This window comes from Henckelia pumila, chromosome 1, assembly GCF_033568475.1.
Source record: "Henckelia pumila isolate YLH828 chromosome 1, ASM3356847v2, whole genome shotgun sequence".
In the NCBI taxonomy this organism is placed as follows: Eukaryota; Viridiplantae; Streptophyta; class Magnoliopsida; order Lamiales; family Gesneriaceae; genus Henckelia; species Henckelia pumila.
Window position 1 is genome coordinate 165936111 of NC_133120.1, and position 25174 is coordinate 165961284.

At 33.5% G+C, this 25174-nt stretch overlaps 1 protein-coding gene across 1 annotated transcript; it reads right to left on the reverse strand.

Moving 5' to 3' along the window:
- Positions 1–12246: 12246 nt before the first annotated feature.
- Positions 12247–12901, reverse strand: LOC140875383 (nuclear transcription factor Y subunit B-5-like). The gene has a single exon (XM_073279050.1). The coding sequence runs from the start codon at positions 12847–12849 to the stop codon at positions 12433–12435; it is 417 nt and encodes a 138-aa protein (XP_073135151.1). The 5' UTR covers positions 12850–12901; the 3' UTR covers positions 12247–12432.
- Between the last annotated feature and the right edge of the window lie 12273 nt (positions 12902–25174).

Below are 25174 nucleotides of genomic sequence, written 5' to 3' on the forward strand. Positions count from 1 at the left end.
GAATTGATGATGGTGATGTAGACAAAGAATTGATGGAAATATATAAGAATGATCCGGTTAAAGTGAACTTCCATCTAAAAATGGCTCAAGTAAGAAAAGCTCAGAATCAAGTTGAAATAACCAATGAAGTGGACAAGTTTCGATGTTTTGGAGTGGTGTAAAGGAAATGCAACGACATTTCCAGTCTTTTCAAAAATTTCCAAGGATGTTTTTTCAATCCCTGCATCTACTGTTGCTAGTGAGAATGCTTTTAGTCTTAGGAGGAGGGTTGTGGATCCATTTAGGGCATCGTTGCATCCTAAAATGGTGGAGGCACTTGTGTGTACTAGTGACTGGCTTAGAGGTGAAAAAAATTAATTTATACAAGGAGCCAACAGAAGAAGAATTCAATTTTTGTAAGGATTGTGAAGAAGTTGTTACAAGTAAGTTCATATTTAATTTATTTAGTAATTTTTATGAATACTTTGAATTTTGTGTATCATTCTTTATGTATCAAAAGAAAAATTAACTTTTAAAAAATTATGATTTTTTTTAACCAAAGTTCATCTATTTAATTTAGCCATCGATGTTCATGGGGAAGAATGTGGCTCAATAAGTTGGAGTTGGGTAAGTTGGTACTTGATATATATTTATATTTTTATTTAATGATTAATATATTTATAGTTTTATGTAATGTTTGCATTTATAGCTACTCATAACATAGTCCTAGAGAACTAAAGAATGTGTTTGTTTTTTTTAAACCTTTTCTGCGGTTGTAAGTTTGTGGGTCATTATGATTTCCTATCGGTTTTTTTAGTTAAGATTTTGATGAAGGATTCCTTATGGGATTGCATTCTAGGAGTTAAGCCCCAACTCAAAAATAAGCTGATGTATTATTACAAAATAATCTTGATATATATGACTTGTTTTTGAAGTGTAAAAATTTCTGGTTCATTTCAAAGGTAAAAATTCAAAATCTAATGCATATGCTTTCTATTGAAAGGTGTAATTTCCAGATTATGATGCATGTATATATTTGTAAATTTTAATCTTGTTAAAGATTATGATTAATGATTACTTGATATTAATTTGTTGTTTGTATGAACTCTCATGCACAAGGAAAAATAATACATCATCCTCAAGTGTAAGCTCAAATGGTTTCATGGTGGAAGAATAACTCGATATAATGTACTAAGATATTTGTAATGTACTAAGATATTTTATTTCTAACAAAGACATTGTGTCTGGTTTATTTGTAATGTACTAAGATATTTTAGTTTCTAATGATTATTTTAATTTATTTTTAATGTACTAAAAAGTTGTTTGAGAGTCTCAAAAAATTATGAAAAAATATTTATTCGGGATTTAGCTTCCCGACCCGACGGGATCCCGAATGTTCGGGATCCCGAACATTCGGGTCCCGCATTGGGATGAAAAAAGTAATCCCAATTCTTATCGAGCGGGAATCGGATAAGGGGGTTACGGGACGGGTCTCAACCCGAACCTACCCCTAGAATTAACTTCAAATCTCAAATACAAATCAAATGCCAACTTTCAGAGGTATGAACTCAATTCTAAATTTCTTGGATTTAAATACTTTGATGAGAGATTTGTAGATTTGTTATCTATGAGATATGTTTTGAAGTCAAATCTTGATATTAAGTTGTTTGAATCTTTTTATATGTAGAAATTGAGTTATTTGTGTTATGTTGATGTGTGTGAGTGTTGCATGAGTTGTATAGGCAAAAAGTCTTATTTGCTAGAATGGTTTGTAATGACTTTTGGGCTAGCTAATGTGCCTAATACTTTCATGAGATTGATGAGTCATGTTGTTGGGAATTTTAGTTTTGGTATTTACAAAAGAAATCCAAACTACTTGAGCAACCACAAAAAAAGGACTAAATTGATATTCTGGAAATGATGACGTCTCTATGACCAACAGATACAATTTACATTGCCAAACTGAATCACTAAACTGAACCATCAATGACCGCGCTAAAAGGGATACAAAGCAGTTGACCTCGCCAAACTGAATCCATCAGTTTACCCTTGCCAAACTGATTGCTTCAGGGATACAAAGCAGTTGAACTCGCTAAACTGATTACTTCAGGTGTCCACAACAGTTTAACTACCGTGCTATTTCCGGATAAGATCATCCGTACTCTGACATCTCTGCAGAAGGTAGTGCCGCGGTCCTAAGGGAATGTCGGCTCCAGAACTCGTTGATGATACTGACAATTTGATATGAATCTTGATGTGTAAGATTAGTAAACACGATTACAATTTGAATCACACCCTCTAATCAATAAACAAAAGACCCAAACTTTTGCCCAATCTTTGAAACAAGTAAAATTGATAGGATTTTGGATTTCCACCTTTAATCGACGGTACGATTAACAGCAGAAATCACGACAATTGAAACCAAAGAAAACCTTCAGATAACTTGTATCTGACAATATTCAGTGAGAAAACAACCGACAAACGCTTCCAAGTATTTAACTAAGAAAGTTTGATTTGAAAAGCCAAAGCAAAGCTTTGTATAAAATTCTAGAGATAATTTCAATATTTTGTGTATAAACTGAATCTGAATTGTTAATTAACGAAATAAACAAAAGTATTTATAGTTTACAATCAAAAATAAAAGATAATGCAAAATATAACCTAAAGATATCAAAGATATCATCTAGAAAGTTTCCTAGTATAATTAAAAGACCAAAAAATAGGAAAGTAATGCCAAAATATCAAAAAGTCTCGCACACACACAAACATGCCAAACTGTGTGTAAAAGTACGAGGCGCTGGCGCGCAAGAAAGACATGCGGGCGCGCATAGCTCTCTGGACGTACGCGCGGGCGTGCACAGGGTTCTATCAATCAGGCGCGGGCGCGCGAGAATAAGGCGCGGACGCGCATGCCTCTCGGGTCCTGTCACTTATTTTTGTGTTTTCTTTGATATTTTCGCCACTTTCTGAGCTTCTTTGGACTTCAATAAGATTGTAACATTCGCCAAAGTATTCTTCAGACATTCCAATGCCTTCTTAACAATTCATTAGCAACGATTGAAGCGCCTCTTTGAATCTCTTAGCTCGACCTCTCGTAATTGGTCATCTAGGCATCTCCAACGGATCCTTAGCCACGTGATCAACATGCGAGCTATCCATGATCGCATCATCCTCCCCTTCTTGAAAAGGATTTGTCCTCAAATCTCGATCATCACATACATCAAACAACGACAAATCAGAAACATTAAAAGTAGTACTCACATTGTACTCACCTGGAAAATCTAATTTGTAGGCGTTGTCATTGATCCGCTCCAAAACTTGGAAAGGTCCATCACCCCTAGGTGGAGAGCTTTGAATGTCTCTTTTCCGGAAAACGCTCTTTTCGCAGATGCAACCAAACCCAATCACCGGGTTCAAATACAATCTTCTTCTTTCCCTTATTCTCTTGTTTGGTATACTGCAAATTCTTTTTATCTATATTCGCACGTACTTTCTCATGCAAAATCTTCACAAACTCAGCCTTCTTCTTGCCATCCAGATTAACCCTTTCACTCATAGGTAATGACATCAAATCCAACGGAGTCAATGGGTTAAATCCATACACAATTTCAAAAGGTGAATAATTCGTAGTAGAATGTACACTACGATTATAAGCAAATTCAATAAATGGCAAACAATTCTCCCAATTTTTCAAGTTCTTTTTAATAATAGAGCGCAACAATGTCCCTAAAGTTCTATTAACTACCTCAGTCTGTCCATCAGTTTGTGGATGACAACTAGTAGAAAACAACAATTTAGTTCCAAGTTTACACCATAATGTTTTCCAAAAGTAACTCAAAAACCGAGTATCCCTATCAAAAACAATACTTCTAGGCATGCCATGCAATCTCACAATCTCATTAAAGAACAAATCTGCAACATGCGAAGCATCATCTGATTTATGACATGCAATAAAATGTGCCATTTTTGAAAACCTATCAACCACAACATAAATAGAATCCCTCCCCTTCTTAGACCTCGGTAACCCAAAAACAAAATCCATAGAAATGTCTACCCATGGTTCTTTAGGTACTGGAAGTAGAGTATATAACCCATGTGGTTGTGATCTAGACTTTGCTTGCTTACAAGTCACACACCGCTCACACATCTCTTCCTGACAAAGCTATTGAGACTGAGACTCTACCTCAAACTCTAGCAATGATTGTTCATACAGCTCCTAAATCATCAACTCATCAGGACAAAGGGAAAGAAAAAGTTGAAATGATCGCAGCTACACCTCCATCACCTCCTAAAGGACAGAAGCAAGATTTCACCAAAGAATATCTCTCATTTACTGACAAAGGACTCCCATCTCCAACTTCCATGACTGAAGATGATTGGTATCACACACTTACTCAGATTGAGAATTCAGTCTATGTCATGTCCAAAACTGTCACTAGTATCAAAGAAAATCAACAAACAACAACCAACAACATATCTTTTCTGAGACAATCAATGAATGCTGAGCTCAGTAAACTTCAAGAAAAGTTTGCACTACTGGATAAAATCCTAGTGGATTCAAATCAACTGACTAGCTCCCTATTTCAACTGCAAAACTCTCATCAGTCTTTGGAGACAAAAGTTGACAGCTTGAATGGATTTGTTCAGACCTTTCACAATTCAGTTCAATCCAATTTTCAAGGAATTTCTCGGCAAATCAACACTCTGAAAAGTTTATCTCAGAATATTCTGCGAAATCAACATGAAGCTCAAGCTCTACAGCGCAGTACCTCAGCAACTCATCAACAAACTCGTAGTTCGTCATTTCACAGATCCTCTTCTGATCGAAGATAGTTTATCTGTTGTCACATCAAGATTATTTTATTATCTACTATTGTATCTCTCCTTCCTGATCTATGCTGTTCAGTTTATCAAAAAGGGGGAAAAGTTCGTGATTGAAACAGAATTTGCATAACAATGAATATCAGCTTATAATGATGACAATATATATCAGTTTATCATATAATAAATTGCAATGTTTTGATAAACACCAAAAAAGGGGAAATTGTTGGGAAATTTAGTTTTGGTATTTACAAAAGAAAGCCAAACTACTTGAGCAACCACAAAAAAAGGACTAAACTGATATTCTGGAAATGATGACGTCTCTATGACCAACAGATACAGTTTACGTTGTCAAACTGAATCACTAAACTGAACCATCAACGATCGCGCTAAAAAGGATACAAAGCAGTTGACCTCTCCAAACTGAATCCATCAGTTTACCCTTGCCAAACTGATTGCTTCAGGGATACAAAGCAGTTGACTTCGCTAAACTGATTACTTCAGGTGTCCACAACAGTTTAACTACCGTGCTATTTTCGGATAAGATCATCCGTACTCTGACATCTCTGCAGAAGGTAGTGCCGCGATCCTAAGGGAATGTCGGGTCCAGAACTCGTTGATGATAGTGACAATTCCAACGGGAATAATTCAAAATCTTATCAGAAGGACAATTCGAATTTATGACCGTTGGTAATCCAAAGGGTATAAATAGAGATATTGATTAACAACAAAAACAACGGACGTTCCAAAAACTCTGCCATTTTTGCAAGAACACAAAAAGTTTATTACGCTCAAGAATTGATCAAGGAGCTCGAAAGCACAAACATTCAAAGCAGTATACAGATCATTGAAGGATCAATTTTTGTGCTAAAAGATTTTGAGTTGTATTCTTTTCTTTGTACTATCAGTCTAGGACTGAAACTAAAGTGTTATACTAGGAGTTCTTGTTTAGGCAGTGTCTAAGTCCTAAATTGGATTGGGTTTGTGCAAATCACTTGTATAAATCAAAGTCTTCTAGTGATATCCTTCCGAGGTGGAAGAAGGGGTGACGTAGGAGTGTTTGAAATCTCCGAACATCCATAAAAAACTACGTGTGTCATTTTAGTTTACTCACCATATTACCACACACCTTAAACTGATATTTACTCAGTGCTTTCAAATCTGCAGTTTGACATAATTCCGCACATATTTCGTTTGCCAAACTGCATTCGACACTAAGATAATCCTCGATCGAACTCGTTCTTTAAACCGATCAAGTTCAATATATTCTCGTAAACTGTTTGAAAGTATATTCACCCCCTCTCTCTAGACTTTCAACCGATCCTATCACATGTTTTGCATGCACATAAGGATATAATTATTGTGATATACTTTGATTGTATCTTAGTATATATCAAAACTTTGAATGAGCATGTTAAATATGTGATATTTGTGATGCTCACACCTAGTGATGAGAATTTTTATGAAAATTTAAAAGAGAGTATATTGTATACAAGGGGACATGTTTTACTTGTTTTTGGCATGAGTTCTCGAAGAAAGAGAGTTGATAATGAAAATGTGATCAAGTACCAACAAGGTAAGGAGAATGTGATAGTTGCTACACTATCACGAAGTTATGTATTTTTATCTTGGTATCAAAGTTTTCGTGTGTTGAGAATGCTAAAGAGTTGTATGCATTTTATAGTGGTTAGATGTCTTTGAGTTTTTCTGTGTGGACTTCAAGATAAATTTTATTTGAGCAATGTGTATTTGTTTAAAGAAAATAAATTTTTATTTATATATTCGTCGTTGCATGAGTTTCTTGATGAGAGAAGATATGCAAAACATGAGTTGCTTGATGAGAGAAGATAAATTTTATTTGAGCAATATGTATTTGTTTAAAAAAAAATTTATTTATATATTCGTCGTTGCAAGAGTTGCTTGATGAGAGAAGATATGTTTTGAGTTTGATAAGTTATAATGAGAGATCCAAAAAAATGAATATGGTGGATAAATACTTGTTATGGTTACACATAAAGATATATATTGAGTGGAATTATGAGAGACATATCGCATGCAGACAAGCAATGTTTAGTTTACAATTTTATGATGTGAATAAATTAATTCTTATTCCTATAGCACAATGGGTATTCGTATATATGAGTTTTGTGTTGGGATTAACTAGGTCTAAGATGGGGAAGAATTTATTTTATGTCATACTTAATGGAGTATGGATCATATTTTTGCATGCTTATGGTGTTAAGTTGTTTAATTTGAGCATGAAGGATTTTGTGTTCTTTGACTTTGTGATGAGTGTGCAAGGTACAAAAGTTGGTGTGGAGAATATAGGAGCAATCACTGAGTTGGATTCATTGAAACTATTGGATGACTTGGGTGATAAAGCTTACGAGGGGAAACTACTAGGTAAGTATGACGTAAATGAAATTTTTAATGTCATTGATATTTTGTTGTTTGATGTAGGTAACGAGCAAGATTTGAAGACAAATCTTTTTGAATAAGGGAAGTATGATGCGATCTTGGATAGCTATCGAAGTTATCAAGCATGAGATCTGCGAGAGTTGCCGAAAGGATCAATAAATAGGGGATGAAACAAGTTGTTCGAAGAGGCGCGTCAAGGATTCTTAATGTTTAAAGAAGAGTCTCATAAGTTACCATCAAGATTAAAAGGCTTTGTAATTAATGAAAACCTAGTTGGAGAGCATGATATTCAATTTGGAGGACATTTGGATGTCATTGAAGTGTTAAGAGTTCAAGAGAAGCGAGATTCCAAAGTTTGGACAACATCCAACCGCGCCCCAGAGGTCAAAACCCGTGCCCCAGCGCGCCTGTCGAGCTTTGAAGAATTTGGACAGACCACAGACGCGCTCCAGCTGACGGATCATGTGCCCCAGCGCACTGCCTAGCGCTCCAACGCATTTTTTATTATTTTGATGATTTATTTTCTATTTTAAGAGTTTTTGAATTTTAGGAAATTAGATATTTGCAATATTTTGCGTTATTTTTTTATCTTTTTGAGTTGTAAATAATATATAACAATATATTGCTTCACTATAGAAAAACACAGTATTCAGATTATTAATTCTATCAATTGAAATTCTCTCTAAAATTTTGTTCAAAGATTTGCTTTGTTTTTTTCAAATCAAACTTATCAAAGTTGAACAACTTTGTGGCGTTTGTCGATTGATTATCTTCGTGAATTGTCAAAAACAAGTTCTTTGAAGGTTTCGTTGTGATTAATTGTTTATCATATGATTATTTGTTGCTAGTTTCGTTGTAAACTAGATGTGGATATCTAAAACTTACTTGTGTCAAAAGATTGGGACAATAATTTGAGTCTTTTTGTTATTGAATTGAGGATACGATTCATCTATAATCGCGTTTGCTTTTCATGCATATAAGATTCATATAAGTGTTAGTACAGTGGGTCAAGAACTATTTAGCTATAGGAATTGTTCATTTCGAAGAAGGACGGTGCATGCCTAGAAATTTCACACCATATTTAACTGAACTCATGCAATAATGGAAGGAGTCGCAAAACTTCAAATTCTGGATGGACGGAATAGATTATCGAAACTGCTGCTATCAATGTCCTTAGTACAATAATAAAACCAATTATGTTTGCAATAGAAGAACCGGTCTCAAAAGCTATTTGACACCGTTGTTCTCAAACACTAACAATATCTTTACATCGCCCACCACGGAACCAACTTTTATGCATTCAGATTCTATTCCAGTGTATTTGAAAAATGTTGTAAACAATGATGAATTCAATTTTATGATTAAATATAAAAAATTTGTTACCATATCATATTATTCATATCACAAAAGGCTTGTGGAATCGTAACCAACTTTTGGTATGTATTCAACATTTCTCTTTTAATCATATTTTTTTCCTATCATTTTAATTTTATAACATGATAGTTTTCATTTTAACTAGCATAATCGCACACACGCGTTGCGTGTGTATAAAACCATATAATATTTAATATTGTATGCTGCATATAGATGTTATTTTTTAATAACATTTCAATTTATTTTTTTTTTCATTTCTAAAATAATATAAAAATTTATTTATCAATATCATATCTATAATGGTTAGTTGAGAAAAATATAAAAATATCCAAAAAAAAATCTTTACTTATAATTAAATTTAAAAAATTATTTATCCTATCTATAATTGTTAGTTGAGAAAAATATATACAAATAAATTCAAATTAACATATATGAATTGAAAGGGTAATTTCGGAAAAAAAGTTGGTGTCCTCCATCTAAGGGGCTCAAATTTTATATATAGGTTGTGTTTACTTGCTTTGATAAGTATAGGATTATATTAATAATCCTAAGCAATCACATGTTTACTTGCTTTTTTAGGGTCCGTATTAAATCGTAAAGTCCATTCATAGTTACATAATTTATATTTTAAACCTTGATGATTTATCACAAATAAATGGTGTGATAAATAATCATTATATTTTTAATTGAAAAAATTACACTAATATCCTTCATTTACTTTCCAAAAAAATAATATGTGAAAATCTCATTTTAAAAAATTATATAACATGCATATAAATTTCAAATACTTTAAGATATATTAATACATTTCATTTAATTTAAATATACGAAATGTCCATTTAAAAATTATAAAACATGAAAAAAATTTAATAATTTAATATATGATTAATACAGTTCATTAAAATTTATCCTTATTAATGGGAAAAAAATTTAACTCAATTTATTAATTTTTTTTAAAAATAAATAATATTTATACTCAATAATTTTGGTCAACTAAAATAATTTGCATTTTTCAATAAAAATCACAATCCCAATTTTACAAATAAAAAACTAAAAATAAGATTATATATTATACACGAAGGACAAAATTGTAACTCGTCATTTAATCATAGTATCAATCACAAAATTGATCCATTAAAGTAAACATGTGATTGTTTATGCATCATTATTCAACATCTTATAAATTTAGTTAATAGTCCTAGTATTATTTATCTATATATAATTAATCTCACTAAGTAAACATAACATAGTATGATAGTATATAGATGTTTTAACTTGTGATGTGTCACAACACGCTTACTATGAAAATTGAAAATTTATGGGTAGAACTAATACATGATTTGAATAATCTATATACCATCTTAAAGTAATTATAATAATTTTAGTGTATTAAAAGAAATTCCATATTCTCTTAATTAAATATATGTGTGTGTATCTGTGTGTATATATATGTGTGAGATATATTATCACAGGATATATATGGCGTTGTGTCGTTGTCGAATTTATTGAGTAGAGACATGAAAACATGCCGGTCGATTTTATGTTTGTATTCAATTTGGAGATTCGGTTTTTATAATTCTTCATTCATTAATTTTTTTATTTGCTCTGTTGTTGAAGCCCAAGTTAGTGGGCCGCTGAAATATGGGCATATTAAAACTTAGAGGATATGAATTTGAAATTATAAGGCCCAAGAAATCTCATAATAGTATGTCAAAAAATATATCTAATAGTAATATATAGGGCTGGGATATCGAACCAAAATACCGAATTTTTGGGATATCGTATCGAATTTTTTTCGATATATAAACATTTTTTGGTATATCGAATTTTTTTTCGGTATCTATACGGTATCAATATGGATTTTTTCCATACCAAAATTTTGAAATTTTGATATCGATATCGATATGAATTTTTTTCATACCAATATTTTGGTTACGGTATACCGAAAACCCACCCCTAATAATATATAACTCATATTATAGTTCCATAAAACAACCCAAATATCATCTTTCGTTCACATTCATACAAGGAGCAATTGTTAATTCTCAACCATATTCCTCTCAACCATTGTCGTCTTGAAAGTTGCAACTCTTGATATGGGACACGTGAAATGATCGCCATACCAATTATACGATTGATCACTTATTGGTTTCACTAAAATTGTTATGTCGTTATTGAATGCGTTTGATTTGAGAAATCAATGGAGAAAGTGTTTTTCATCAATCGATACAACTCAAATATCTTAAATATTATAGTCGAAATTTTATAGTTCGGCTCTTGTACTAGAGATAATCACCACTCCCAAGTACCAACAATAAATATCAATTGAAAATGTGTTGAAATATCGAATTGATAGCGGTACGATTTTAAAAATAAATTCTATGGGAAAAAAAAATTCGTTGATGCACATCTAATTAAAGGGGGAAAATGTGCGGTCCTGATCCTCGTCACTCGCAATCATAAATAGGGTTAATGAGATTTTACACTAAGGGTAGTATTCAAATCATGCATTCAATGGTTCATACATCTACACATGAGCGTAATTAATGATATGCTGTTGACGTGAGTCACGTGAAAAATCATGAAACATTAAACTTATGATTAGGTTAATACTCATAAAGTATGTTGAACTCTACTTAAAAGATTGTCTTAATTCAGAAATAAATTCTTAAACAAAATTGAAAGGACCTTCAGAATTTATTGAAGCCTTCAATATCAGTTTCAATTAATCTTTTAAAGCTAAAGTTGTTATAATTTATTAAATTGGATTAATGACGTAGCTAATGTCTGGAATGTTGTATTATATATTTGCGAACACAAATTTAATAAATAGCACCGTCACCTTCTCCGAGACCTTTATCATTAATAAACTCTTCGAATATTGCAGCAATTATATTGGTGCACTTCGTTTTACATTATGCACAAAATTTATATTAAAATTTCTCATTTTTGTAAAGTACTTATATATATATATATATATATGTGTGTACTATCAAAATTCAAGATAACAAATATGTATGATGATGATAAACTTTATGTCTATTAGAGGAATATGAGTCGGTGAAATAGGTGAACGTCTGACCAACAATCAAGAGTTTGGTTATCTCTACAAACACTATTTTGACGAGCTTGTCGCACATGATTTGCTTAGTGCGATTTACATAACTAACGTGGATTGCAAAATACCACTTTAGCTAGAAGATTTACTTAGTGCACATCAAAAAGTCGTCGTAAAAAAAAAAAAAAAAAAAAAAAAGAAAGATAATATTGCATCTAAATCATGCACATTCGAGAACACCGTGGTATTTGTATGTAACAGCTTGGTCTAAGACTAAATAGTGTTTTGAGAATCTAATTAGTCAAGAATTGGTATCAATACAATAAATTGGTTTTTGTACCTTAATTGATTTTTACCAGTTATAATATATAACGTGGGACATTGTTAATATGTCTGGCTGAAATTGAGAACTCCAGCTAAAATTTCTTTAAATTAAAGAATACAAATTCATCACATTACGACCATAAATGAATCAACAAAAAATGCAACAAAATAATTTAAAAAGGGAGAACTCGCTTACCTTAATTCAGCTTGATCAATTTTCTATATATTTATGTACAAATAACAAAGATTCAAGAACCAAATCAGCGACCAAACTTGATAAATTAATATAATCAAACCATATGCTAAATACTAAACATATTAATGAAAACAAATTTTCCAAACCACCCCCTCTCTCTTAAATCAAATGATAGACCACACACAAAATCAATAAAATCCCACGAAATAATTGATTTCATATGCAAGGAAATTAAGTAGCTTTAAAATTTTCAACTTGATCCCTAAGAGGGTTTATTATCCCTATACAAGAAAAAATTTATATCCTCCATTTGATGTTCCTCACTAGCACTAGCCTTACTTTGATTAGGTACTTTATCCCCTTCAATCTCTCTATATCTATTCAAATACCTCTTCAAAGGCCCTGCATAATCATCAAACCCTAGAGTCTCCAAGGCGCAGCAGATATCGTCGCCGTTCACCGTTTTTCGCCTCTCCTTCCGGCACTTTTCCGAAGCCTCGCTCGTGACAAAGCCAATGAACTCGGACACGCACTCCTGCATAGTTTCTTTAGCTTCTTTCGAGATCTTTGCGTTCGGAGGGAGGATATTTTTCATGATCCGGCCGACGTTGGCTATCGGAAGCAGTCTTTCGGGTTCTTTGAGATCATTGAAAGGGCTTGCTTCAGAATTATCAACCATTCTCAGAGAGAAAAAAAGGGGTTTTGATTCGGTTCGGAGAAGTATAGGTTGTTTTTTTTTAGGATGATGACATGAATATAAGCGTTGGTCAAACTATATTTTATATTAATAATTATGTTAATAATTCACATACACAGTACCGTATATATGTATGTGTGTATAAAGACAAAATTGTCGTATTTATTATTTCATTTCTCTTTATTATTTAGTTGTCATTTTCAAGTTGATGCTAGGTACCAAGGCTTATGTAAATCGGTCAAAACTCAAATTGTAATGTGCCCTAGATATATTTCACGAATCTACATACTACTATCCATGAGACGGGTCAACTCTACTCATATTTATAATAATAAGTAATACCTTAATGCCTTTGGCATAAAATATAATACTTTTTAAGGGAAATTGCATATATCACCCTTGTGAAATTTCGTGTTAGCTAATAACCCCCTGTGAAAATTTTTTAAGCTAATAACCCCCTGTGATTCTAGATTTGTAGCATACACACCATTTTCAGATAAAAAATAACGAAAATACCCCTACATAAAATAAATGATAAATTAAATAGTTCATAATAGTCGAGGGCATTTTCGTCATTTTTTAGCCAGAAGGGGTGTGTATGCTACAAATCTAGAATCACAGGGGGTTATTAGCTTAAAAAATTTTCACAGGGGGTTATTAGCTAACACGGGATTTCACAAGGGTGATATATGCAATTTTCCCTACTTTTTAATGGATAACCCATGATAAGAGATCCGTCTAAAAAAAATAACCCTTGAGACCGTCTCATATGAGTTTTTGTCTACTATTAAAACAAAAAAAATCTTTTGAAAATGTTTCAGAGTTCAATTTTTTTTACGGATCTCGACTCGACCGATCAATGAAAAAACATCATTTTATGCCATAAGTATTACATTTCACTTTAGATATGGATCAAATCGATCCGTCTCACATATATTATATTTGTGAGATCGTCTCACGAAATACTTAATTTTAAAAAGATCGATGATTTTGTTTTCAAAAACAAAAAATCTCTTATAAAAACCATTTCATGGATCAATTTTGTTATTTATATATATTCAACCCGGCCGACCCAATTCGTGAATAAGTATTATTATTTGCTATGTCAAAAGTATACTTTTTTTTTTATGAAGTGAGAACTTCAAGCCGCTACCTTTCAGTGCACACTGGATAAACTATCGGACTAATGTAATAGCCTGCAAACTACGTTTGTCAGATAAACCACACTAGGCAAGCCCTGTGTGACAGACTAGCCTAAAAAAATGTTGGTAAATCCGTGAGACCGTCTCACAAGATATTTATCTAACAAAATAAAATAAGTTCCATAAAAAAATAGCATAATTCGTTTCACTTCAAGAAAGCAAGACTTCAAATATATCCGTTTATGAATATATATCTACTATATTATAATAGTTGAGACACCTAGAAAAATCGCTTATGTGTGAACACCATCTTTTGTTTCCACTTTTGCCTCTCATTCACTTTTTTTGTTCTATAATTACATTTCCCGGAATCTCATTAAAAACCTCTCACTCACTCCACTTTTCACATGAAAAAAACTCATTTTTTAACACACACAAAGCATGTGCATTTTTCACTAATATAAATAAAACATCAACGTATCTTTTAAAATCCACACATAATATATAGAAATAAATTAAAGTTGGTTGGTTAGGCATAATTAGAAGCTAATTATGATTAAGGTTTGCTACGTACAGTGCGATAATGGAAGCTGACAGGGCAATTAAGACATACTCCATTAATCCATATATAGTACGTGCTATGTAATATTTTATGGTAGCGTCAGCATTAATGGATCGATCTCCGGGGATTCTCCAATGAGTTTTGTTGGATATAATTAGATCGACGTGGGGCATTAAAATCTTGAGAAAAATATATACGTTTTTACAGTGATTTCAAGTTTTGTTTTTTCATCATATATATGGAATTTCTAGCTACTTAATCGATCAACATAGAAAAATATGTATATCATGTGCATATTCATAAATTAATAACCAATTGTTACAAGCTAGATATGTTGGTAGCTGAACATAATTAAGTATATAATCCACGTTTCTATTAATTTTTCGATATTTTAATATACATATTAAAAAAGATTTTAATTTGATAAATCGAATCATATGATAGCACATATTTTGATCAAAAAGAGAGATTGTCGTGATCTTCTGAAAGCATGTGTGACCCAACTTTTGACAAAAGACATGTATGTGTAGTCTCTGTCTCTTCTTTCTGGATACTCTCATATTAACTCGATACGAAAAACACATATAAATTAAATAGAGTGTTTAATGTCTCTAAGAATATTGCTCGATTGGATTCCTTGACTATATATATTATAGTTTAATATTCTTCGAGTGACCAAATTCCCAAGTTGGTGTTGCAATGTGCATGAACATATATATGTTCTTAGTAACATCAAATCGGCATGGATGAGATTATTTCATGCTATCTTAAGGGAGTGTTTATGTATTTTGCAACTTCTAAAAAATAAGTGATTATGAATTTTTTTTAACAAATTTGAGAAAAAAATTCATAATTACTTATTTTTAGTGATTGCAAATACTACCTATGTGGTATTCCAATCTCACATCCAATTGTCGAAAATTATTTTTGCGCATAGGGTACAATGACAAAAGATATAGATCTCACATATAAAACAACTATAGACTGTTAGATTTATCTCAAGAGCTTTGTCCGTGGCATAATAGTATTCGTTTCATAGTTAATTCAACCCACATTTCTATTTTAAATTTTATGAAAGGTCATGACAACCCGGTTGTAAGAGACTCCAAAGAAATTAGGAATATTTTTGCGGATCTTGATGAGGATCGGCAATTCTATTAGGAGTTTTAAAAATGGACCCTACTCGCCAATTTAATTCGAGTAGACATGAAAAAATCAAGTTAGAATTGAGTACTGTTTTTGGGTTCGGGTTGGACCTGAAAATTGACCAGAAAAAAGTGGCAAGTTTTGGGTTGACCCGAAATGTTTTATTATTAGCAGTGTTCTAAAAAGCTCGCTTAAGCGACGCTTAGTCTCGCTTAAGTTTTAATACTTTTAAACTCGATTAAGCGACTGCTTTTTAAAACGGAAGATTTCATTTGTTTTTTAAAATGAAAACATTTTTATAAATATGTATATTTATAGTTTAAAACTTGAATTATCTATTAAATCATATATTTATGATTAATCTAAAATTTTATTTATTGTTTGTTTTAAAATAATTAAAATTATAGTAAAAATTTAAAACGCTTTTTCATGTTTAAGCTCGTTCTAAGCTCTCTTAAGCTTGAAAAGCTTAAAACTTGACTTTCATGCTTCGACGCGCTTCGCGCTTTTTAAAACCTTGAATTTATTAGTCTTTACATGGAATTAAAAACATATTGATAATATTGGTATATTTTGTATGTTTGGGAATTTTTTTATATTTACATTGATATAATAAATTTTTATCATTTGATATTATTTTATAAAATTATGATTTTTAAAGCTATTTTTTTAGTGAGTATACTTTAAATTTTTTATAATTAGAGTTTTGAATTTAAATTATATATAAGCAAGATTTTGTGATTATGTGTTTAATCAAAATATCACTATCATTATTGTGTGTTTTGAATTTTTAGTTAATTATTTTGTTAAAACATTTAAAAAATCAAATCACATTGGTTCGTGTTAATCGGGTTCAGGTTGAGAAAATTTTTAGTAATACCTTGCGTCAACCCAACCCAAATCTACCTGATTAACACCCTAAATTCTATAACCAAATCCAAGCATATAAGAAAATCTCATGGAATATTTGCTCATCAGTTTGTATGAGATGGAGAGAAGAGATATGTCATGAATTTTGAGTTTGAATTTGATAAATATGAATTATTGGAAAAATAGTAAGATAATGAACAAAAAAATTATATATTTATACTAAAAATGAAAACAAATAGGCGTAGGGCTGACAAAAAATAGCGAAATGCTGTCGTACCGAAAAAAAACCGAATATACCGAAATTTTTGGTATCGGGTATCGGTATAATATTTTTGCATTTTTTGTATTTCGGTATACCGGAAAAAATCGGTATACACGGTTTCGATATGATACCGTGTATATCGATATATTTTTTTAAAAAAATAGTATAAAAAAATCTTTATACACGATATCATACCGATACCGTACCCAATTTCGGTATTCGGTACGGTATCGATATGAATTTTCGTCATACCAAAATTTCGATATACCGACATGTCGGTATACCAAAATTTTCGGTACGGTTTCGGTATCGAAATTTCCGGTACGGTATGCGGTATTCGGTACGGTAAGCGGTATATCGTACCGAACCACCCCTACATAGGCGTTCTGCTCACCTATTATCCGTCGCTTTTTCAAAATAAAACAACTTTTCCAAACATATATATAATTAATATCCCATGAGTTGTATGGACACAAGACAAATACACGACAGTTAGAGCCTAACACAAATTTTCTATGAGACGATCTCACTTATCAATTTTGTGAGACGAATTTTATATTTGATCATATCTGATATGAATCTTATGTATGAAAGACAACAAGATTTCAACGAATCGCACCTAAATTCGATAACAAAAGAATTCAATAATGTTGTCCCGACTTTGAAACAAGTAACAGATTTTGGAATCTCCACCTCTAGTTGAACCTGTAACTAGCAACAGAGAATTTACGATAGAAAACAATCAAAGATTCAATTAGACCTTCAAAGGAACCTGTCTTTGACAACCCAATTGAAAATCGATTGACAAACGCCACAAAGCTATGAAACTTTAATAAGTTTGATTTTGGGTAAAACAAAAGCTTTGATAAAATTCTAAAGAGAATTTTGTATTGAATAATCAATAATCTGAAAATCTTAGTTATCATTAAAATAATGAATGTTGTAGTATTTATATTACAACCCTAAATATTGAAAGATAACGCAAAATAAATCAAAAAAATATCAAAGATATCTCCTAAAGTTTTCTAGTAGGAATAAAAGACCTAAAATAAACAAAGTAAATCCAAAATATTAAAAATCCCGAACACACACACAAACACCTTCGGTGCATGTAAAACGACATAGCGCGGGCGCGCTAGAGAGAGGCGCGGACGCGCCGAAGTTGCGCAAACAAGGGCGCGGGCACGCGATAAGGTAGCGCGGGCGCGCCTAGAGCTCGCAAAACATAGTCAATTTGGCATCCGTAAGCGCGGGCGCGCTTCTTCTCCGCAAAATAATGGCGCGGGCGCGCCTTGGCTTCGAGCAGGGTCTTCAATTTCTTCACTTTCTTGACCTCTTTTGACCTCAATAAGATTATAACTTCCTCCAAATTGAATATCAAGAAATCCAACGCCCTCTTGTGTCTTCAGCAACAAAGATTGAAATACTTCCTTAAACTTCTGAGCTCGGCCTCTCGTAACCGGTCCTCATAGTATCTCCAACGGATCCTTAGGCACTTGATCAGCATGCGAGCCATCCATGATCGCATCATCCTTCCCTTCTTGAAAAGGATTTGTCCTCAAATCTTGATCATCACCTACATCAAACGGAGATAAATCAGAAACATTAAAAGTAGCACTGACATTATACTCACCTGGAAAATCTAATTTGTAAGCGTTGTCGTTGATGCGCTCCAATACTTGAAACGGTCCATCGCCTCTAGGTAGAAGCTTTGAGAGCCGTTTTTCAGGAAACCGCTCTTTCCTCAAATGCAACCACACCCAATCTCCTGGTTCAAACACAACTCTCTTCTTTCCCTTATTTGCTTGCTTTGTATACTTCAAATTTTTTTTCTCAATGTTCGCCTTCACTTTTTCATGCAAATTTCTCACAAATTCCGCCTTTTTCTTACCATCCATGTTAACCCTTTCACTCATAGGCAAAGACATCAAATCCAACGGGGTTAAAGGATTAAAACCATACACAATTTCAAATGGTGAAAAATTTGTAGTAGAATGAACACTACGATTATATGCAAACTCAACAAATGGTAAACATTCTTCCCAACTCTTCAAATTCTTTTTAATTATAGCACGCAACAAAGTTCCTAACGTTCTATTAACAACTTCAGTTTGACCATCCGTTTGAGGATGACATGTAGTCAAAAACAGTAGTTTAGTACCAAGTTTGCACCATAATGTTTTCCAAAAGTAGCTCAAGAAACGAGTATCTCTATCAGACACAATACTTCTAGGCATGCCATGCAATCTAACAACTTCATTAAAGAACAATTCAGCAACAGGAGAAGCATCATCAGATTTATGACAAGCAATAAAATGAGCCATCTTAGAAAATCTATCAACCACAACAAAAATTGAATCCCTCCCCTTCTTAGACCTCGGTAGTCCTAAAACAAAATCCATAGAAATATCTACCCACGGTTCACTAGGAACGGGAAGTGGAGTATACAAACCATGTGGTTATTGTCTAGACTTTGCTTTCCTACAAGTCACACATCTTTCGCAAATTTTCTCAACATCATGCTTCATATGTGGCCAATAAAAATGTTCATGCAAAGTTTCATAAGTTTTAGCCACTCCAAAATGCCCCATTAAACCACCCCCATGTCATTCCTTAACAAGTAATTCACGAATAGATGACTTAGGAATACATAACTTATCCTCCTTAAACAAATACCCATCATGCATGAAGAATTTATCTTTTGGACCATGCAAACATGACGCATATATCTCACCAAAATCAAGATCACTAGTATATAACTCTTTTACATACTCAAATCCTAAGAATTTAGAATCTAGAGTAGATAAAAGTACATACCTTCGTGATAGAGCATCCGCTACCACATTTTCCTTCCCTTTCTTGTATTTGATAACGTAGGAAAAAGTTTCCACAAACGCCACCCACTTAGCATGCCTCTTGTTTAGCTTGTGTTGTCCTTTGAGATGCTTCAATGATTCATGATCCGTATGAATCACAAATTCCTTTGGCCTCAAATAGTGTTGCCATGTCTCAAGTACTCTTACCAACGCATAAAACTCCTTGTTGTAGGTAGGATAATTCAAGGACGCCCCACTAAGCTTCTCACTGAAGTAAGCAATCGGTCGCCCACCTTGCATCAAGACACCTCCAATTCCTACACCTGACGCATCACATTCAATTTCAAAAGTGTTAGTAAAATCAGGTAAAACAAGTAGATGAGCATTAATTAATTTATGCTTGATAATATTAAAAGACTTCTCTTGCTCCTCGCCTCAAGGGAATGAAGCGTTCTTCTTGATCACTGCAGTCATAGGTGCCGCCAAAGTACTGAAATCTTTCACAAATCTCCTATAGAAACTTGCAAGACCATGAAAATTTCGAACTTGACCAATAGAAGTAGGCGTTGGCCAATCTCGAATAGCACTTACCTTGTCCTCATCAACTCTGACACCTTGGGAACTCACAACAAAACCAAGAAACACAAGTTCTTTTGTACAAAACACACACTTCTTCAAGTTAGCATACAATTGTTCAGCTTTTAGTGTGATTAGCACAATTCTCAAATGTTCGACATGCTCATCCAAATTTTTGCTATATACCAAGATATCATCAAAATATACCACAACAAATTTTCCAATATAAGCACGCAACACATGGTTCATCAATCTCATAAAAGTGCTAGGTGCATTAGTTAGTCCAAAGGGCATAACCAACCACTCATACAAGCCGTATTTGGTTTTAAAAGCAGTTTTCCACTCATCACCTTCTCTCATCCTAATTTGATGGTACCACTTTTTAAATCAATTTTACTAAAGACGCTAGAACCATGCAACTCATCCAACATATCATCTAGTCTAGGAATTGGATGCCTATACTTGATGATAATGTTATTAATGGCTCTACAATCCACACACATTCTCCATGAACCGTCTTTCTTAGGAACTAACAAAACAGGCACAACACACGGTGACATGGACTCACACACAAAGCCTTTATCTAAAAGTTCACTTACCTATCTTTGCATCTCTTTTGTTTCCTCCGGGTTGCTCCTATACGCTGGACGGTTTGGCAACGCACTTCCGGGCACAAAATCAATTTGATGTTCAATTCCTCTCAAAGGTGGTAATCCTTGAGGCAAATCCTCCGGAAATAAATTTTCAAATTCCTGCAAAAGAGAAAAAACATTGCTCGGAAGATTTCCGGCTATATCACTTGTGTTAAGGAGAAATTCCTTATAGAAAATTAACACAAGTGGAGTATGCTCATGTAAAATCTCTCGCAACTCACTCTTTTGGGCCATAAATATTTTTTTATCGGTCTCTTTCCTCTCAATTTTTTTTCATCTTTTTTTCTCTCAATATTTTTTTCTAAGGCCATCTCACTTTTTTGTTCACTCTTTTTTTCGGCCTCTTCTTTTTTTTTTATTTTTCAAATGGTCCTCCAGCACTTGCTTTGGAGTCATCGGTAACAATACAATAGGCTTCTTTTTCAAAGTAAAAGAATAACGATTTTTAAAACCGTCATGTATCACCTTTCTATCAAATTTCCACGGCCTACCCCACAAAATATGACAAGCTTGCATAGGCACCACATCACACAACACTTCATCTACATATTTACCAATGAAAAATGGTACTACCACCTGCTTATGCACTCTCACCTCCGAGCTATCATTAAACCACTGCAATTTATAAGGTTGAGGATGCTTTATAACAGGCAAACTCAACTTTTCCACCAGCTCATAACTCGCTACATTAGTGCAACTCCCACTATCAATAATAACACTACATACTTTGTTATTCACAAAGCATCTAGTATGGAATAAATTCTCCCTTTGAGTTTCTTCCTCCTCCTTTTGTTGTACATTCAACACTCTCCTGGTCACTAGCAATTCTCCAACCACCGCATCATATCCCTCTTCATCAGTATCCTCCAACGCAGGCATACTATCATATTTCTCATCCTCACTCTCCGACTCAATCTCACCACCAGCATTCATAATCATAATTTTTTTATTAGGACACTGACTGACAATATGACCAAGTCCTTGACATCTAAAACATTTAATATCCCTAGAACGAGTATTAGTAGTTTCAGGTGTACCTTTACCCACTTGTTTTGGTGCCTCCAATTTGGTGTCAAATTTTGGCTTGGACACCGACTTGTTGTCCTCCCGTTTTGCAACGCTTGGATGCCAAGGAATTGACGATCCTCCACCGGTAGGAAGTCAACCAGCTCCTCTCCTCTTGAGCTGCTACTCCACCTTCATGGCTGTCTGCACCATCTCATCCAAATCAAAACAGTGGCGAAGCTTCACTTGATCTTGGATTTCTCTATTCAAACCGCACAAAAATATGGCCATTGTAGCTTCATTATCCTCCTCAATGTTGGCCCGGATCATCGTGGTTTCCAACTCCTTGTAGTAATCCTCCACGCTTTTTGGACCTTGCTTCAGAGTTTGTAATCGCCTGTACATGCCACGATAATAATAGTTAGGCACAAACCGCTTCTTCATGACATGCTTCATCTCCTCCCACGTCTCAATAGGCGGCTCTCCACACCTTCTTTTAGTGGTCACTAATTGATCCCACCAGATTAACGCATAGTCTACAAACTCAACCACTGCCAACCTCACTTTCTTAAGGTCAGAATAGTGATGGCAATCAAACACAAACTCCACATGCTTCTCCCATTCCAAATACGCCTCCGGGTCAGACTTCCCATGAAACGCTAGAATTTTCATCTTAATACTACTAATATTTCCATCCTCCTTACTGCACTCCGTATGTTTTCCTCGTACCGCTTCTCGCCTATGTCTAACCTCATGTACTCTTCTCCCTCCATCCCAATTCTCATCAAAACTCTCCTCATCTCCTTCAAAATTATTTCCCTTCCTATATTTATTTTTTTTTCCACTACCACTACTCTCCTCCAATCTACTCACCCACTCATGAAGAGGTTCCAACTCCGACCTCATCACCCTAGTAAATTGACCCATCAACGCATCCATTTGAACCTTGGAAATTCCTTGGTTCACACTTTCACTAGCATCTTTATTAGGATTCATGGTACCTGCAAGAAAAAGGTTAGTAGTAAAATTCCTCACACAAGTTCTCACAGATCACTCCAAACGAATCACTCCAACACTCTTTTTCTTTCCACTCAATTTATGTAGGCTTTTGCTTTGTATAAAAGTGAATCAAACTCTCAAGTTCACAACTTTTAGACGCTTGAAGATCAACTCTCGAAGATTGACAAAAATAAAAAGAAGAAATTTAGGGATGCTCGAATTTTGACTTGCATCCAAGGATGAACAAGAACGAAAATTGTCCACAAGTTATCTTGCTTCTTCTATTATTTTTTTTTTGAAGCTTTTTCTGTCTCTACTCTTTTTTTTTGACCGATTTCAAATCTCTATTTTTTTTTTATTTTTTTTTTGAATTTTTCGAGATAACTTGAAGAAGGACGAAGAACGCGAAGAACACGAAGAACAGATAGTCACAAAGATGTGAAAACTTACTTGTTTCAAACATTTGCTTTGATACCAAATGATATGAATCTTATGTATGAAAGGCAACACGATTTCAACGAATCGCACCTCAATTCGATAACAAAAGAATTCAATAATGTTGTCCCGACTTTGAAACAAGCTATGAAACTTTGATAAGTTTGATTTTGAGTAAAGCAAAAGCTTTGATAAAATTCTAAAGAGAATTTTGTATTGAATAATCAATAATCTGAAAATCTTAGTTATCATTAAAATAATGAATGTTATAGTATTTATATTACAACCCTAAATATTGAAAGATAACGCAAAATAAATCAAAAAGATATCATAGATATCTCCTAAAGTTTCCTAGTAGGAATAAAAGACCTAAAATAAACAAAGTAAATCCAAAATATTAAAAATCCCAAACACACACACAAACACCTTCGGTGCGTGTAAAACGACATGGCGCGGGCGCGCTAGAGAGAGGCGCGGGCGCGCCGAAGTTGCGCAAACAAGGGCGCGGGCGCGCCTAGAGCTCGCAAAACATCGTCAATTTGGCATCCATAAGCGCGGGCGCGCGATCATGAGGCGCGGGCGCGCTTCTTCTCCGCAAAATAATGGCGCGGGCGTGCCTTGGCTTCAAGCAGGGTCTTCAATTTCTTCACTTTCTTGACCTCTTTTGACCTCAATAAGATTATAACTTCCTCCAAATTGAATATCAAGAAATCCAACACCCTCTTGTGTCTTCAGCAACAAAGATTGAAATACTTCCTTAAACTTCTGAGCTCGGCCTCTCGTAACTGGTCCTCGTAGTATCTCCAACGGATCCTTAGGCACTTGATCAGCATGCGAGCCATCCATGATCGCATCAATATCCATGGACGGATCCATGTTTGGCCCGTACTGGGCTGTAGCCCAGCCCATTTGTTTTGTTGGTAGGGATGTTGTAATTTTCAAGCCCAGTCTAATTGTGTCTTTTACAAGGAAAAATGTATTGTTGGGTCTTAATTATATTAGTTTAGAAAGAATAGTTATTTTACTTGAAAAATTTAACTTTGGTTATTCATAATTAATTTTTGTTTCTCCCCACGACACTCCACTTTTGTGCCAAATATATTCAAACTTCAAAGCGTGTGACCTTGTATTTATCTGACTATTATTTATCCAAAATATATTTTATATTACCAAAATAAATTGTAATCTTTTTATTAGTATGTAAAGTATCTTGGAAATATATAATTTGCATGACTTTCATAATATAATACGATTTTCTAACAAATTAATAGAAAAACACTATAGATCTATTTTATCAAATATCTTATTTAAAAAAAATTATTTTAAATGTAAATTTAAAATTTAATAAAAAAATAGTTTCAAAAATGAAAGAAGAGTGAATCTAAGAGAAACTTGTTGGTAGATTGCAAGATCGTTTCAAATTAATTTAATTAATAGGAACTTTTTTTAAAATGATTTCGGTTATTTTGTCTTAAAAAAATTTAATCCGCCAAAGTGCACTTGAAGTGATTTGAATACAACTATGATGGTTAAATATATTTACGAATATCATTTTGTTAATTGTCTCCATAGTAATATATATCATAGATTCGATTTATTACTATAAGTTTAGCCCACCCAAACACTAATTTCTGAATCCTTCCCTTATCATATCCATAAAAAGTTATTATTTTTTGTCAAAAATATTATTTTTTATTATAAGTATGAACCGAGTCTACTCATTGAAACCGCGTTATGAGAGAAGGCCTCATAGCCTAATTAATATTATATATAGTAAATCTGATGAGAGCTATAGTTATTTTTGCTTAAAATTAAATGTGGAGAATTTGTGATTACGTTTA

Excerpts from the sequence above, each read along its gene's own strand:
- LOC140875383 (XM_073279050.1), bottom strand. The coding sequence starts at position 12,849 with ATGGTTGATAATTCTGAAGCAAGCCCTTTCAATGATCTCAAAGAACCC.